This window comes from Sander vitreus, chromosome 13 (genome assembly GCF_031162955.1).
Source record: "Sander vitreus isolate 19-12246 chromosome 13, sanVit1, whole genome shotgun sequence".
NCBI classification, from domain to species: domain Eukaryota; kingdom Metazoa; phylum Chordata; class Actinopteri; order Perciformes; family Percidae; genus Sander; species Sander vitreus.
The window spans coordinates 18755616-18774124 of NC_135867.1; the positions used below are offsets into that span (position 1 = coordinate 18755616).

An 18509-nucleotide genomic window follows, 5' to 3' on the forward strand; every position below is an offset into this window, starting at 1 on the left:
TGCTGAGCTGCATTGGAGGGATAGTAACAGAAAGATAATTTTGTACTCAAAAGACTGTAATTTTAGAAGATAACCACTTCATTGTTCTAACTCAGAGTGTTGAAGCCTTTTGTCCCCACATCTTATATTGGAATCACTTTATTTGTAAGTAATTTTGAACACCTTGTTTTTAATATGTATGTACATTCATATCTTCCAAATTACCTGTTAACAGCAGATGACATGTGGAACAAATGTAAAAGAAAAAGTCGTAGAGAAAGGGTTTGGTATTCAAACAATATTTTAATAGATTCAACTCTTAAACAATTTTATTTAACTGTCATTTTTCAATAAACTGCTAAGTAGTACATCCTTTTTTTGTGCTTTTCTTTGTCCTTCCTCTAAACCTTAACTGGTGCCTCATATAATCCAGGATTACTTGTGGCCACACTTGAGTAGTCTGTGCTTCATTCTCCATGATAAATGCAGATTCCACTTGTTGTGGGAAGGTATGGCCATCCCTGGATCCAAATGAAAAGTTTTCTCCGGGTCCACCATTGGCTCCCAAAGGACTGGAGAAAAGATGCGGCTGGTAACTATCCAAAAAACCCTATGAACATGTAAACTATTATTATTTCCTTCTTTTTCTTTACACAAAATTATTAAGGTACATTTTTAGGAATAACAAAGGCCAATACTTGACAATTTAAACTGGGTATTAATATTGTGGAGAAAGTGCTTTGGTGTCATTTGACATTAAAAAGCCAAGCCATTTTTGAACATTTTGATTATATTTATATGTCAAAAACCTTTTGACAAACAAGAAAAACACATGTCAAAATATAATGCCAATTGTTATGGTACATTTAATAAATGAATGTGATTGAATCTTCAGTGATAAAAGGCAGGTGGCAAATTCAAACTAATAAGAAAATCTATAAATGTGTACCGTACCTCATCGTGGTCTTGAGGAGTTACTCTGGAATCCAGCAGCCCGAATGAAGATACAGTCAAGAATAGCCAGAAAGATAATCTCAGCACAAATGGTGGTGATCCAGGCATCTTTTCCTACAACTGCATTTGTCAGAACCCAGAGAAAGTTTAAATATTTCTAAAGCTTTAAAACACAGCACACCCAAAGCAAACTTGAGGATTAGTATGAAGATGAAGTCTGCACAGGTTCTTTTGATTTAGGAATTCATTTATGTGCTGTCATGTCCCGTCTATTACAATCCATGTCCATATGCCTCGTGCCACTTTATTAATTTCTCAGCTTGCACAGAACACACTAGCCTATATAGTCCCACACATGCCATAATCCAGCCAATGACTAACCTATTATAGCTATCTGAGGATTTATTCAGCTCATACATGAATTGTCTTTTCTTCAGAGCAGCAGGTGACATGATTAAAGGCACATGAAATGGTAAAAGACTTGGAGTTTGTTAGGAGGGATTGAAAGGACTGAATTCATCAGCTGTAGGAAGTCTTAATGAATCACCATTACACCCAAAGGCAGCCAACTCCTTATAAGCCATGCCAGCTGAACAGATCCGAAAAGACAAAAGTATTAATGGTATATAAGCTCTTTTTCTCCATTGATGTAAAACATTCTGACTTTAAACAGAAAACTCATTTTTTACTCAATGCTGCCATTGTACCAATTACATTTAAATGTTTTTGATTAACCCAAAGTATTTGGTAGCAATGACTCATCACCAATGGTATTATTACGTTAATTTAAAATAACCCAAAACATATTAAAGATCATAGGAAAAGGGATAACTGTATAAACTTTATTCAAGATATTACAAACTGAACATAGAGCAGGAGGGAAGGAGCAGCAGGGAGACACCGTATGCTTATATGTACGCAGTGCTGTCATTGTGCTATAGTGTTTGTTAATGATCAGAGTAAAATAACCTAACAACTCTAAATTCAGCAGGGTGTCCATGCTCTAGGCTAATTAGTTACATGCCAATAGGATTAAAGGCCCGGAATTAATTACAAGAACATTTTCTTAGGTGAGCCATGCTTTTACAAAAGCTTAGTCCTTTCATTATTCTTAATGAAACCACTGCAACTTATGGCTCAGCACACTGGGGGCAGTAGGTGAAGATGATATTGACACTACATCTATAAACACGAGTCTTTATTCTTTTTAATGGAAATTATTTCCTTCTGTAATCATAACATTATGTATTATAATTCCATTATATTGATTTCCGCTCAAATATTTACAAATATTTAAAAAAAATGGTAGAAGTTGTGGTAATAGCATACCCATTTGGTAACAATTTGCCCATGATCATGTATGACAATAGGCCATTATTGTATGGAAAGTGGTACTTCATTGTTCTTTTCTCATTTAAACACAACTGTGGCACCACAGTCCCGTTTCAATATGCGTTTAATCTTCCACAAATCACACATTAAATGCAGCTTTCCACAGAATGTGTTTCAAACCTGCTTGATACACAAAAATCATAATTGACACTGTACATTTATCATTTAAGTGTGATAAACTAGGCACATTCTAAACGAAGAAGAAAAAATAATTTGGGGATTATGTTTTTTCATTTGTTTCAGTTAACAGTCTCAGGGACATATAGAGCAAAACAAAAGTACAAAGTCATTTGAAGCATACTGCAAAAAGAAAAACAAACATTTTACAAGACAGACTATTGCCAACAAGTCCCAATCAAACGTTGATAGTGTTGAGTCTTTTAATTAATCGTCAGTAGAATATAAAGATGGAATGTTAGGATTTCAGAGTCCTACTGATTCCTCTCTTTCACACTAAATGCAACTTACTGAAAAACCCTTAGACACAGACTGTGCAGTGTTTGCTCTGTTATATGCAGTTGTGGGTCCCCTATCTGATTCGTGGTATAGATCAAGTTGAGGTTATACAGTAGGACATGTTCTTTTAATTGATAAAAGAATCCTCAATACATAGAGCCCTAAATAATCATTCTGAATTCAGATTTTCTCTGACTATAGTGCAGCAGTAGAAAATGAATACACAGGAAACATTGCTAACAATCCCATCTACGCAAAAAGGGAGTGTGGATACATTTGTACAGTGTTAAAAAATTTCCACACCCTGTAAAGTTTTTATTACACTTATTTTTTTTTTTAAATTCCAGTTGTGAATTTACAATATGAGATCAAGGTAAACGCTGTGCATTTATTTGGAGCAGTGAAACATGTTGGCTGAAACAACTTAAGGTTTCTATTTGTACTGCTCTTTATGTAATTTAACACCGTGGACCCCACCTAGGTCGTTTTATTAAATAGAGAAACCAAATCTAATTTGACAGCCGCTGAGCTTGTCCAAACTTTCAGGTGCAAATCAAGCATGTCTAAGCTGTCTATCTGTATCATTACTAGCAGTACAAATGTGGAAACCAAGGCCATCTCTTTTTTGCTCGTCACCATAAAAACATATGTGGAGCACATTTACAGACAACACAGGGACAAGATCAAAGCTTTCTAACCAGTAGTTTTAAATACTGGCTAGACAAGAGGAAAACAAAGGAGTGTGAATTCCGTCCCTTCAATTTCCAAACGTTTAACATACACATGTGCATCAAGGCCAATGTAAGGCAATGCTCTTTTTTTCATAAAAACACCTTGAGGGTCCCACGATTCAACATGTTATCATTCTGTTGTGTATATATATATATATATATATATATATATAAATAAAAATGGAAAACATCCATTAATATTCATGAATCTATATTTTACTGATTCAAAAAAGCTAAAACAATATATAAGACCAAACCCTGTTAATTCTCACTATGTTATTAATTTACAATATCGACTGACCTTTAATTTGTTGCTAAAAACCTGAGTTTGTTCAACTTGACAAACTGGATAAAGCTAAAGATATTTTCCTTAAAACTGACCACACAGTATTATCAATAACAATGTAAATGCAGCAGAAATGTATAACATAACTGTAAAATTCTACTATGGTGTAATTTACTTTAGAATTTAAGAAAATCTGACATTTCAGAGAGCTTGAAAAAATGCAAAAAGACCTAAATGGATTAAAAGATAAAAACAAACATTTTCCCTCCACTTGCATCCTTGTTAAGAACAATCTGGTAAAAAGGGCTGTCAGATATAAAGCAATTATGATTCAGACAACAGAGTGTCTTCATACTGCACTTTCCTTACTTTCCCCATTGTGGGAATAAAAGGATTTTGAATCTTGAAGCTCCACTTCAGTGTGAACACAGAATTCATTCTGTTTAGCAACACAGGCTTTACACTCTTATTTATACAGCACATTAGATTTATGAGGCCCATTCTTTTTGTGCAGCACTAGTGATTAGGTCGCGTGGCATGTTCAAGTTATGAATTAAAACATGCATTAAAACAGGAGGTCTACTGACACATTTAGGAGTATTGGAGGGAATATGTGTATATTAGTGGGTGGATGCTCAATGCTGGATTTTGGTAAAACTCTTCAATACATGTGCTTTGACACTAACAAGTAGACCTCCTCTGGCTACTGGGTAAAACATTCTGTCAAAATAAATGTGTTACTTACCACAAATCTGCAAACTATTTTGAAGTACAGTGTGATAGCACACCTGATGACACAAAGACCCTTTTTAGGTCAAACTAAGTAATCTTGTTGCAGCTATGTTCCAGGCATCAGATCTCCACTACATCCCTACCAATGAGCTGAGCCAGGTCATCATCAGTGTGGTGCCTGTCCTCTCCTGCGTCATCACTGTCTGAGTCTGTGTCGTCTGTGGGGGAGTGGTAGCCTTCATAAGCCAGGATGGGTGAGTCGCAGTGTGGAGGGGAGGCGAGGCACTGGGCAGTAGTGGTGGTGGCAGAATAGGCCCCTGGGCTCCCTGAGGGGGAACCCGGGTTGGACGGTCGGAGCAGAGGAGTGCGCTCCGAGTCTGCTTCGCCCCCCGTTCCTTCTCCCCCCCCACGTCCTCCAGTTTCCTCCTCAGACTCGGACTCGGAGTGCTCTGGGTTGTTGCGAGTGACGCGCTGTTTGCACACAGGACATGTCTTCTTGGTCTGTGTGAGCCATGGGTCCACACACTTGCAGTGGTAGGCTGACAAGCAGAAAGAGTGGCAGTTAGCAACAAGGACTTCAGTGCAGGAGGAATTGGCAATTTCAAGTTTGGAGGAAAAGGGATAATGTACAACTTGGAGTACAATCTTGTGCTTTTAAAGATGCACTAAGTAGGGGTACAAATATTGACTTGTAAGAAAGGGTACATTTATGTACTTTGTGTTCAAATAGTACAAAAGCTTGTTGCACATTCTGTACATCAGTAGAGGTATTTTGCACTGCAACATTTCATAGTCACATCAAATATTTACCATGTGAACAAGGTAATACTCGCAGCTTGTCACCTTCTTCATAATCATCCAGACAGATTGCACACACATCATAGTCGTCCCCTAAAACAGAGGAGAAAAGTTATAAGTGAAATATAATCTATTTCAATTCTTAGTAACATTTCATCTTAAGAACCTGTTCTATAAATAAAAAGCTCCACAGATAATGAAATACATTTTACAGACTTCAAATTCCCATGCAAGGAAAATGTGATCATTGCAATTAGTTCTGAATATTCTTAAAAACAACATACTACAGTAACAGTGCAAACGTGTTACCTTTCCTGAACTTGTGGATTGGAATCCGCTTCAGTTGTTCCTTGGACAAACGATTTTTCCTCAGCCTTTTTCTGTACTGTACACATCGTATAATCTAAACAATACAAAAAGACCATGTTACCGATGGCATGAGAATTACATGCACGGATGAATTTGTTTATTGTGTTCATGTAGGACCCCACCGCTCATAGTAAGTAAGAAAAAATTATTTGGAAAATAGGTTTTCAGATGTGTCTACTGAATAAATATAGCATCTAAAAGAGGATAGTTAGCTGGCTCTGCTAAGCTAGCTTATAATAGACTTATCTTTGGAACCTGGATGACAAAACAAACACATTATATAGTAATTATTGCACCACAATTATTTCCATCCAAAAAGGTATATTATTAGAATGCAAAACATAGTAACAACACCCAGGGAGGCATCACATCATATGCATACTTACCAAGACGACACACATCACAAGAATGATCATGCCAACTACTCCAGTGAATGGAATAAGGTAGTAGGAGAGTGGAAAAGCAAACTCCGGCTTGAGGATCACATAGGCCCTGTAGATACCAACATTATCATAAGCACTAGCGCTGAAAAGGTCAGTATGTATTGGTCTGTGCACATCTTATTCTGACTGTTAAGGTTTGGTTTGGTCTAGATTATATTTAGTTTGAAAAATGATTTCATAAATTTATTTCTGAAAGCGTTGAAATGCTTTTACTTACCCTTGTTCTGGAATGATGTAATTCCTGAGAATTTGGGAGGCATAGTAGCTGGTGAATACAGAGGGGATCTCAATTTCCTCTGCAATAGTGTCTGTTTAAAAAAAAAAAAAAAAAAAAGGTTTAAATTTTAGCCATTTTATTAAGATGGTGTGAATGTGTAAAGCTTAAAAATATAAAAGAGAATTACCATTGCTGTAGTTCATATTGAGCAGCGTGTCTGAGTACATGTTGTGAACGATTACAGCACTGTATCCAGCCTGCTGTGCATGCAAGACCTAAAAAAACAGTTCCACAGATTAATCCAGTTTGCCTCACAGACACTTAAACATACTCAATGGTCACTCAAAACATTACTGACCTTTATATCAAAATTGCATTCATAGCGTCTGATGAGAGCGATGAATTTGGTGGTGTTGGCATCATAAGACAGTGGCAATGGAGGGGGAGGGTCTATTGCTGTACAGCCATTAAGTGGACGAGACGCCACCAAAATTCCCTTTCACACAAAGAAAAAAAAACATAATTATAAAAAGGGACTATAACCTCTAATTTTCCTGTATACACCCTTTCTCCAAAAATCTGCTCTTACCATTAGTCCATCCTTAGGAAGTGGGGAGCCAAAAAAGGCAGGCAGGTCCTCAAACAACATGGAGGTCATATTGCTATAATGCTGCAAAAACAACATATACATAAAAGAACTGACATAATCTCCAGGAGAATTTGAGGAATCATATTTATTGCTAAAGCCTAAAGATTACTTACAGCATAGATATAGGCATGTGTGGGTGAGGGAACCAGTACGCTGCAGAAAACCACTATAAGGATACTCAATCGAGCTTCTACGCACCACACACCAAGGTGAGCCATCCTTGGTTGCACTAAACTGTGAAAAGCACATGACAGTAAAACACATCATAATCAAGAGTCACAACCAGAAAGAAATTCTTTAGGTCTCAGGCTGGAGCTGATCTAGCAGTTTGGTTACAGCCTGGCATTAACATACTATTGCAAATAGTCAATTCAGGTGGTAAACCTTTGTAAATATGCACATGGTTATGCAAACAAGGAACTGTAAACTGGCTCACCAGCATGCATTAACATGCACTCTATTGTAATGGAGCAACAGAGCAAACCTAAAACACCATTTAAACATGTCAACGTAGTAGTGTGGATGTAGCTTAAACTAAATACTTTAGAAAGTGATTGTTATTCTGTTTCTTTGTGAGTGTGACTAAAAATGTCCTCTCAAGACTATGGTTGTTTTGTTTTACAAACAAAAGGACATATGCATAAAATGCATTGTATTGACATTTAACTGCAGGTTTGCTTTGAAATTGTATCAATTACCAGCAAAGCAATCCCTTTAATGTAGTTATCTGCAGTTGGTCTTAAACATCACTTAAGTGGTTGTGATGTCTTTAAAGTTAAGTAATTAATACATTACTTTTTCTTGGTGTTAACATCGTATGGCTTACTCTTAAAATGAAGTCTTTAACCAACCATTTGGTCTCTCAATTCCTGTATTTTTGTTAAATTCAATTTTCTTTCTTGGCAGAATTGTTTGTTGTAGTGACACTGCAACCCTGTTGGTTATTTTGTTTACAAATGTAGGCAAAATAACTGGAGGAATTAAAATCAATACTATAATAACTATAAGGCAGACAGTCTCAAATTTTACATTTTGAGTTTGAATATGCAAAGCCTGATCAACACATTATTTGCATGTGTTGGCCCTCATGTGAGCATAGAGTGTAAAAAGCTCCTCGGCCTCAGATCTGGTTAACAGAATGCTGTTTTCGTATGCATCTATCTAATTTTGTGTACAGAAAATCAGGTTTAAGAAGCAAACATTATGATCAGGTAAAATAAGTGCAATGCTCGGGTGATTTGTGCTTGCAGACAAGATATTAGCACAACAATTATGGACATGCCCGCTTCTGTTTCTAGGTTACTTTATGGCACTGGATAGCAATGAACCCAAAGTACTGCCTCGTGTACTAACCTAAAACACGCTGAAATCTATTGTCCGTATGTTAAATCAACGTAACACATTTTGTGGCGTAACAGCCCAACGTTACAGGAAGTTAGTGGAGAAATAATCTGCTGCTTTTGTCGCTAAACGAAACATTAGCTAGTTATGTAGCTAACGTTAGCTAATGTTTCCTCATCAACTTCTTAGAAACAACTTGACTTAGCTAACGTTACTGTACTCATGCCAGTCGATTCGTTATAACGTTAAATAGTTGTAATAGTCTGCACCGCTGGACTGTCATTTACATGTAGCTTACTTATAACCTCCGGTATTGTTTATGTTCCTTTCAAAATAACAAATATACAACATATCAAAAGTCATCGGGGTAATGTGTAACTTAGTTAGCTAGTGACATAACGTACCTTAAAATCCTGCTAAAATCGGCACCGTGAAGGTTGTAATCTAAACTTAGTCGTCTCACTTGGGTTTCTCACATGTCGTGTAAAAACGATTAAATTAGTTTTTCTGTACGTCTAGCTACTTTCTCGACAATCATAATTCCACAAGAAAAAGACAGGAAGGATTACCGATAGCGGACGTCTGGCTAATGTTAGCAGATGTTAGATACCAGTTAACGTTACGTGACAGATTACTATATGCCTTCTTTGTAGTCCACGTACATCCTATCATACACGGTTAGTAGTATATAAACCAATAATATGTTTGTCCACCGTGAAGGAGACACTTCGCCTGTGTGCTCGATTTCTCAAAGTTATGTTAGCTTGCTGCTAGCTTTGTTTGTTATTGCTTCTTGTTCCCTGGCTCTTCCTCGAGTTATTAGGCAGATTGACTCACCAGCATCTTGACCCACAGCGCCACCAGCGGCCACAAGGACGACCAGCAATGAACGGAGTGCCCAGCAAGCTTGAATGTTAATTTAATCTAAAATAGCTAAACACGCAATGGACCCAAAATTAAAGGGATTGAAGGAACTATGAAAGAAAGTATGTTATTATAATATTTTATAATAGAGTGATAACAGGAAATGCGCGTGAAAAAGAGATTGCACATGCAAAGGATTTCAGGCTGCATTTCAAGACGCAGAAAGAGACAAACATTCAAATGAACAGATTCCAATCATTCAGTCCAGCATCCACAGGTCACATGACTGAATTAGGCCTACCTTTTACTCAGGCATGTCAGTTGTAAGAGATTAGGCCCCTGGTAGAAATCCTGTGAGGGCCTATGAAAATAAGAGAGGGCAGAACAACTGCAGCAAATAACTTCAGTCATCAGGCCACACCTTCCTCAACACTGACCTCAAGTGGTAGAATCACTGTACTACAGTATTTCAAGTGTTGTCGGTCTGAAGACTATATCAAAAGTGATAATACACTGTATAAAACAAGAATAAATAATAAAAAAAAAAACACGCGCGCGCGCACACACAAACACACGCACTAATGCACAAACAGGACCTATATACATGCGATGTGTTAAATTAAAACACGTCTTTGGGCCATCTTTTGGATTATTATCATCTCTATACATTGCACACATATTTTCTATACTTTACACTCTGACTTTAATCACATTCCTTAGACAATATTTTGCACATTCCTGTACAAAACTGTACAACAGAAATATTGTACGTATTTGCATTGAATTTTTTCACATCTCTATTATATATTCTCTATAGTCTAACGTGTAGTCAGGGGCGTAGCACAAAGAGCCCTGCAGAAAGGCATTCTTACGACGAAGCATTAGGGCCACATCAAAGGAAAGAAAATAAGGAAGAAGATATTTTTTTAATTTATTTTGCATTTCGAGAATAAAGTCGAAATGTCAAGAATAAAGTCAACATGACGAAAATAAAGTTGAAATACTTTTTCAAGAATAAAGTTGAAATACTTTTTCGAGAATAAAGTCGAAATGTCAAGAATAAAGTCAACATGACGAGAATAAAGTTGAACTATACCATTTCGAGAATAATGTTGAAATGTCGAGAGTAAAGTTGAAATGACGAGAATAAATTCAACTCCTTTATCACTTAATCACATTAGAGTGACTGTCCGCCATGCCAGCTGCCATGTAGGCAGCATCATAGATATGGGTTACATCCTTGGAGTGCCGCGCTCGCCTGAGCGCCACTCCTTAAGGATCAAACAAGTTGATCAATTGTCTTATTGTGTATTGTGATACAACATATCCTCTCTGTATTGCACGTAGGTGTAACCATCGATACCCTTGCATCTGTCCATTACAAGCTATTTCAGTTTGCAGGAATACGGCCACCTCTTCCAAGTTTGTGTGGTTTCTCCTTCTGAACAGACGCAATTTTCGACACAATCTCTCCTAAGTCCTAATACTTATCACCATACTGTGTTTATGCGCTAAAAGAGAAAGAGTTCATGCACTTTGTAGAATACAATAGGTAAAGTTAGTAGTTTGGTTTATTCTCAAAAGTCCGACTTGATTCTTGAAATAGACTATCAAGTTTTTTCTCGTCATGTTGACTTTATTCACGACATTTCGACTTTATTCTCAAAATGCTAAATGAATAAAACATCTTCCTCCTTAATTTTTTTCCCTTGATGTGGCCCTAATGCTCCGTCGTACATTCTCTATGGTCCCCTCCCTGCATCCACAGTTATTCACTCTAGCACCCCCTTTGTTGGAAACCTTAAAGACATACATGATGCCAGAGAGTGGTCAATTTGATCTTCAAAACCATGTTGACCATTGATTGCTATTTATATTAAACATTTATAACAAACATGGTCTTTATATGTATACGCTGCCATGAGCACGATGCAGCTCTAGGGCAGACTTAAACAAAATCCATATGAGTTTTCTTCACTTTATAATTCTTACATTTTTAATATATTACTCTTAAAATCGAAGATGTTAAACTGTTATTTCAATCTGAATTCCAGCTTGTACAATGGAGAATAAGTGATTTTAAGGTAAAATTCAGGGTGAAATCAACTGAAATCAGAACAATGTAAGAGTTTCATTTTTGGATAAAAAATGTAAGATTATGAGCTGATGGTGAATCATAAGGACCAACCACTGGTCCTTTTGCAAATCAGGGATTGTAGTGTAGTAAAGCATGCAACTCTAGCTGTCCATTTATTGTCCATTGTACATCCTAAAGGGCAGTGCCCCTGCATTCTTCTTCTTCCAATAAAAACATGCCGCTTATTAAATTAGAGCAACGCTGATGAGAAAAGATGAGATTTGCCATACAATTGGTAGTCTTTCTGCCCAACAACATGTTTAGTGTGTAAATCACATTAGTTTTCTATTATTCTGACCAGTATTCCAATGTTTCATGTAAAAAAATACAAAGCAAGCAAGAAAGTTTTATGTCGTTTTTTACTCCACCTCAGCCTTTTCAGCTGCATTAAAATCAGCAACAAAAAACTACAAGCAGTTGATTTAACATTCCAAAGTACACTGTGTTACATTAGAGTAAAAAGCCAAATATGGTCCTTCACAACAGTGCCTTCTGTGATGCTTCTTGTTTTAGCATGGCTGAATGACATTTTTACGACTGCAATGACAGCTCTCATAGAAAATGTGACACACAGCACCTGGGAATAAACAAGAAACAATGCATTACAATTTGTCAGCAGATAAACACAAAATATTCACATACTGCATCTGATCATGAAAACTTACAAGAAGCCTTTTACGCAGCCCAGAGGTCCAAAGAACAGTTCTGTTGGGAGGCAAACCTTTCTACACACTCCACTTAGACTCGGGCAAGACCAAGGAAATGATGCAGCCTCATTCTCCACAACTGTAATGATGGGAAACATTGTAGCTATGTTAAATGAATAAATATATTGTCTATAATCTCTGGAAGCGTACAAATGTGCAGATTAGAGCTACAAAAACGTGCAGAGAAATGTTATCAAGACTTACCATTTAGCAGTAAGACAACCAAGAGCGCCAAAACAACCACACGATGACAAGACATTGTTGTGTCTGATGCTGTTGCTGAGGCTTAGCCTCGGGTCTGTATATTGGTCAGAGGGGAGGAGTGAAGATAATTTGAAGCAGCATACTGGTCACTGGGTTTTATATTATAGAATTATAAGAATCCTTAAGAGAACATGCTTTTCTTAATCTCATTTAAGAAACCTACAGCACTGTGCCAAACCCGTGACCAACTGTTGTCATGAGACAAGAGACAAATATTCCCAAGAAGCTGCTTGTTTTCAAGATGATTTAAAACCCATGCACATCCTTAATCCTTATTGCTTTCTGAGATTGAGGACATAAACATAGAAGTTCTAAGTATCAGAGAAGACATTTTCTCATAAATGGTAAATGTACCTATTTTTATGGAGGAGAGCATTTTGTAAACAGCATTAAAACTTTCCCAGACAGAATAATCTAAGACTACATTTTTTAAAACAAATGATTGTAGACTTGAGTAATTGATTTATTTTTTTAATTATTTGTTATTGTATCTATTTTTGCAAGCTCATTTGGGCCTTGGCACATTCTTTGTAAAAATGAGTTACCTCAGTTTCAGAGTGGATGTTTAAATGTTTTATCAGGAGTATTTAGAATCACAAAAAACTGCTTACTGACTATTACATCACATTACTGCATCTTATGTGGTGTGGTTGATTATTTTGTTTAGTATGTTTTTATTCTTTCAATTAAGCTTTAGCAATTCCTCCGCCTACCGATTTTGTTGTAGAGGTGTTGGTGACCCAACAGCAGTGTTGTCAGGGGTCTGGGCACCTGGACATCTAAGGAGAATTGGTCTCAAGTGACAGGCCTAACAAATGAGAAGAGAAACTAACAGAGTTGTATGGAAGTTGGCATGTGGTGGTAGCATTCCTTCTTCAAAGAGACATTGCTTAAACTCTCTAATACAGTCAGAAAGTATATATTTCACTAAAAATCTGGTTAGACATGGACAACAAGTTTGCCTTCATCTCTAAAGTAGAATGTGGCTTAGTTTCTGTCTGCGTATACTTGTTAACCCAAATTAATTGAAATAAAAACAGAGCTTATACTGCAGTATGAGAACTGCACTGTTGGAGACGTACAAGAAAACTGCAGGCCCAGCTCAAGGGAGGCAACGACACTGGAGAAGAGCCAAATATAGGGTCTAGGTAAGACACGCATCCTTTCTTTGGAGACAGCAACCAATGACACAGTATAATGCTGTGCCATGTAGCTATCATTAACCATGCCTTGACTAACACTTTAAAGAGACAGTTCAGATGGGGTTTTCAACTGACTCAATCAGAGGCAGGGGTATTGGTAACAGCAGGGTGTGCATGCAAGGCTGAGCCCACTACTCATTAGCACCAGTAAGTGGGGAACAACTGTTTGACATAGCCAGAGCAGTCCTCAACATTGGCCTCTTTAGTCCACAAATTTAAGTGTGTGGTGTGTAGCCAAGGGTAAGATGGGGCCTCTTTTGAGGGGCTACGGTTTACTTTTAAAATAGTCATGCATTTGAGTAGATTTAGTGAATAGAATATACGGTATTTTAGGGCAGAAACACGCAGAAAGCAACAAAGCCACCAGGAACTGCAAACACCTCCTATACTGCCACCTGTGGGCAGATACATCATATAATCAAACCAGTTCACCACTGCGTTCACTGATATTGTTGCTAGAGTAGAGGAGCTGCTGAATCAAGCATCACACGTAAAATACTAGTCTGCAATTTACAATAAATGCTGGTCACAGGTTTGATTGGCTAGCTTGCAATGCCTTCCCACCACTTCCAGAGTTCATCTATTTTATATTTGCTCTCTGTACAACCTGCCCCTCACTTGCCACCAGCCATTGTGACGAGTACAACGGGGTGATGGATATGTGTCTTCTCAGAGAAAATGAATCGAAACCAGCACCTCTGCCCAACTTGCCATGTTGGTATTTTTCTTATGCATGCTGTTAACAAAAAAGCTAATTGTTTTATGATGGTATAAATAAATGATTGGACAAATTATTGCTGCGTTTTGCATTAGCTCAGAGGTCACAACCCCTCGGACACAGTTTCATCAGAGTTACATCAGTGTTCTCCAAAGGGAAGTCATTACTGTTTTCTTCTCAGCCCCTTGTCTCTATTCTCAAGGTGCTGTCCAAAGAGGTCTCACCAGACCTGTGGCAAAACAGCAGTGTCTAAATGCTTTCTAGAGGAATGGAAACACAAAGTGGACTAAAGACCTCTAATGAGTGTGTTTATCCATTTATGGCTTGCATCACTCTTTTGTGGCATTCAAATTAGCAGTGCATTATTTACAGATTTATCTGATAAGTAGAGGTCACACTGAAACGTTTCAAATTTAAGGGAAATTGTAACATTTAGAACAAATTAGACTAAGACAAAACTGCAAAATAAGAGATTTTAAACACAAGGTTGAAGGTACTGATATTCAGGACTACAAAGAGCTGTTACACATTACAAATAAGCAGAGAACCATCACTTTTCACACCACACTTTCCTTTTTTGCTACAGAGCCAGGCATGAATGTCTAGCAATTATTTAAGTGGCTTACAGTGGCTTAAATCCGTATGTGATATGCCAACAGATTGCTGCGTAGTGCACAGTCTGACAACACAACTGCCTTGCTCAGTCCTCTAGTCTAGAGGCCTTGTGTCAGCTGAATGGAAAGATAGTCCAGATACCAGTTCTTGGGCAGCTCCTCGTGACCTGAATCCTTAATGGCATCATTGATTGAATTCAGGTTTATTGCCATCCGTAATGCATTCGTGGGTATAGCAGCTGTGCGACCCTTTAACTAAACTAAATTTGTCCGTCCCAAATGACCTCTGATGCTACATGAAGCTTTCTGACTCCCTCTCACACAGGTTACTGGGAAAAGATGCATTGATTGTGTCTTATGTGTGCTTTGACATGTTTTGGAGAAAGCACAGCTTCCTCACTTGGAGTATGGCTGCTGCAGCGGCCCTCTTCGAGTCTGCCCTAATGTCTGCCTCCAGGTTGTCTGATTGGTCTGTGGTCAGTTTTGGGTACTGCTAATTTCTGCTTTGATCTGCTAGTAGAGGTACAGTTGTCCTGTTTTGTTTTTTGTTTTGGGGGGGGGGGTTATTAAACATTGAAATTGGTATTTCGCCTCTAGTATCATCAGAAAATTCTCACAGGCGCCATGTAATGGCTAGTTAGCCCACGTACACAAACACAGGCGAGGTGGACGACTGTACACCGGGCACTTATCAGATGATACCAAAACTCAAATAGCTGCTATCTTCAAACTGTTTCACTTAAGTCCAGATGACAAAATATCTATAGTAAACATGTGAACAAAACAAGTAAAATCCCAAAGGTCAAAAGCTACATGATGCATTGAGGGATTTGTAAAGTCTCATGTCAAAACAATTAGGCCTAATATGATACGTTTGTATGTTATGTATAGTGCAAATGGACCATAGGGACTTCTAAACTGCAGATATTTTAATCATATATGTTAATCATTCACACCCTTTCCAAAGGGTCTAAATCAATATAATTAGTTTTTAGTGTTTTTAGCCAAATGTTCACATGTCTGCTATTGTGAAGGAGTTCAAAATAAGTAACACACTTTGGTAGTCGTGGTTGCAAGAAACATGATGAAAAAACATGAAAAACACACCACTGGTCCACATTGAGTAATGTTAAAAGGCCACCCAAGCCTTAAGCAGCACACGGTGGTGGAGAGGATGATCACACAGGTAACTGTAGTTTTAAATGTGTGTTTCTGTACTCTGAACCATTAATTTTGACAGATATGTATGAAATAAAAATGCTTTATAACTGAGAAACCATTGCTTGCCTGGGTGACTTAGACTCAAATTGTTCATAAAACCTTAAAGTTTGGTGTAAATTCTATGTGATATTTGGTACCATTTGGCCATATTACAAGATAAGATAACATCATTTTTACTGATCCCACACCGGGGGAATTCACATGTTACAGCAGCTCAAGAGTTCAGAAAAGCAAATGAAATAAAGACAAACAATAAAACTGAAATGTAGTGTATGTCATAATACATTTATATTTTGGCAAGTAAAATTGTGTTAAAACTCTCAAAACATGGGCTGTGAAGTGTGTTCCTCCTGCTGTATATTATTACTATAGCTTTGAATGCCCTGCTAATTACTATCATACACCAAAACATAGAGTTGTATCAACCTATGAATATGCTCATACCCGAGACGCATAAAATGCCTGTGAAGTGGTGAATGGCTCAAGTCTATTTCCTACACACATATGCAAGTGCTGAATTTTGTGCGTTAGCTGTCATGGGATACGACAGATATGCTGCCATATGTTGCCCACTACATTACCACAGCATCATGTCTAATTCAAAGACAGGGAAGCTTGTTGCATTGCATCCCTGCGTGAACATGGAACTGGTCAAACATTCATGTACAAATGCAGCATACATAAGTATTGTGGGACTTGTACATATTCTGTTTCTTGTTGTGCCTCAGGTAGTGTTGATTGTTTCCTCGTATGCATAAATATCAAATGAGTGTAGGAAATGATCAAGAGAGTCCCAGAGAAATGCTCTTAAAACGCGTATCCCACATTTATTATCTTTGCTAAACTACACAATAGGTTCTCTATTTGAAATTATCCAAACTAGATATATATATATATATATTTTTTTTTTTTAAGATTATTTTTTGGGCATTTCCTCCCTTTAATGGATAGGACAGCTAGATATGAAAGATGAGAGAGAGGGGGAAGACATGCAGGAAATCATCACAGGTCAGACTCAAACTCTGGTCCTTCTGCATCGAGGAATAAACTACTACATATGTGCGCCTGCTCTATCAACTGAGCTAACCCGGCCACATCCATACTAGATTTAACATGAGTCATTTTTCTATTAAAGGCATACATAGTTACATAGTATGCCTTTAAGGCACAAGCTTCCTGTCTTTATACTTTGTCATCATTCCATCAGTTGTCAACCTAGTGTTGTATGGACTCGGTACACAAATAATAAGAGTTCATATCCTGAAACTGTTTTTTAGATACAAAATCCTCTAAGACATTTGGTAAAGGCAGTGATTGCAGCTTAAACTCAAACTAAAAATGTTTACATTGTAGTGACATTTAGAATATGTTTTACAGACACTGTACTGTTTCATATTAGATTGTATATAACAATAACATGACTTAGTTATGTTCTTTATGAAGTGGTTACTCTCCCTTAACCTTTGCTCTCCTTTTTTCTTGCCATTATGGAGCTAAAGATAAACTAAATTAAACTATAGATCTTTTCATTCAATGCTGTGGTTCAAATTAGGAAGTGGAAAACAAGATGGAATCTTTTTAAGCATATATACTACTGTTTAATTTGATGATAATACTTGCTTTTGTGCTAATTTATGATCATAAACATTGCTCAATGTCAGAAATAAATATAAAAGATAATATTTCACCTTAACCTTCAATAATAAGTAGAAAATTAAGGTGAGGACCTGCAGACCTAACACAAAGAGTTGGAATCACAAATTCATCACTTATCCTCCAAATTGCATGTGAGTCATTTCACATTCAGTCATTTGCTTGTAATTTGTTGTGCTGCATTTGCGCGTGAATCATAATTGTGAACAATACGTAAAATTATATAGTTATGTGGGTTTGTTTTATTATAGATGAATAAATATGTTTCAAAATACATGATCAAAACTGTATTTTGTTGGAGCCGTCAGTTGTTCAACAATCATTATTAAAAGGTTATATAAGATGACCTGTAACATCGCAGTTGAATGAGATCTTGATCTGCCAAACTACAGTTTGAATCATTTAAATCACTGTTATGCATTAATGAATTAATGAAGCAACAATGAACGGTGCAAGTAAAAGGTAATTCAAAGCCAAGTGGAGTGGCAACCGACAGTGAGGTAAGAGGAGGGAAAAGAGAAAACACACAATGTAAAAATAAGTACGAAGCCTAGTAATTACCCAGATTTATTGAATCCAGTAAATAAAAATCCAATAGATCAAATATGATACCTGGATAATACCTAAATGTTACATTAAAAGGATCTATCAAGAACTTACAAAAGTTGAATTGGAGTCAATGAGATTAAATGATTTATAGGGTAATGATTTGTATGGTAACCCTGTGTAATGATTGCTGTCATAATAGGAACAAAGTATACAGTATTACAGTAGTACATCGT

At 37.1% G+C, this 18509-nt stretch overlaps 1 protein-coding gene and 1 pseudogene across 2 annotated transcripts; one reads left to right on the plus strand and one right to left on the minus strand.

The window, feature by feature from the left end:
• Window positions 1-2371: 2371 nt before the first annotated feature.
• Window positions 2372-9166, minus strand: rnf167 (ring finger protein 167). 2 transcript variants are annotated; one of them, XM_078265585.1, is made up of 10 exons: window positions 8917-9166; window positions 7120-7240; window positions 6947-7027; window positions 6716-6853; window positions 6545-6632; window positions 6358-6448; window positions 6084-6189; window positions 5638-5731; window positions 5341-5421; window positions 2372-5069 (listed from the first exon to the last, which is right to left on the minus strand). In XM_078265585.1, exons 2-10 carry the CDS (start codon window positions 7222-7224, stop codon window positions 4651-4653), a joined length of 1203 nt encoding a protein of 400 aa, XP_078121711.1. In that variant the 5' UTR covers window positions 7225-7240; window positions 8917-9166; the 3' UTR covers window positions 2372-4650. The 2 variants fall into 2 exon arrangements, with proteins under 2 accessions (XP_078121711.1, XP_078121709.1); XM_078265583.1 differs by having other exon boundaries at window positions 8752-9166.
• Window positions 9167-15260: 6094 nt separating this feature from the next.
• LOC144528255 (olfactory receptor 52K1-like) lies at window positions 15261-17399 on the plus strand (annotated as a pseudogene).
• The last annotated feature ends 1110 nt before the right edge of the window (window positions 17400-18509 follow it).

Excerpts from the sequence above, each read along its gene's own strand:
- rnf167 (XM_078265585.1), bottom strand. The coding sequence starts at position 7,224 with ATGGCTCACCTTGGTGTGTGGTGCGTAGAAGCTCGATTGAGTATCCTT. Across the intron at positions 7,028-7,119 it reads CACATGCCTATATCTATGCT|CATTATAGCAATATGACCTC; the intron begins GTAAGTAATCTT and ends TTGTTTTTGCAG. Across the intron at positions 6,190-6,357 it reads TACATCATTCCAGAACAAGG|GGCCTATGTGATCCTCAAGC; the intron begins GTAAGTAAAAGC and ends TGGTATCTACAG.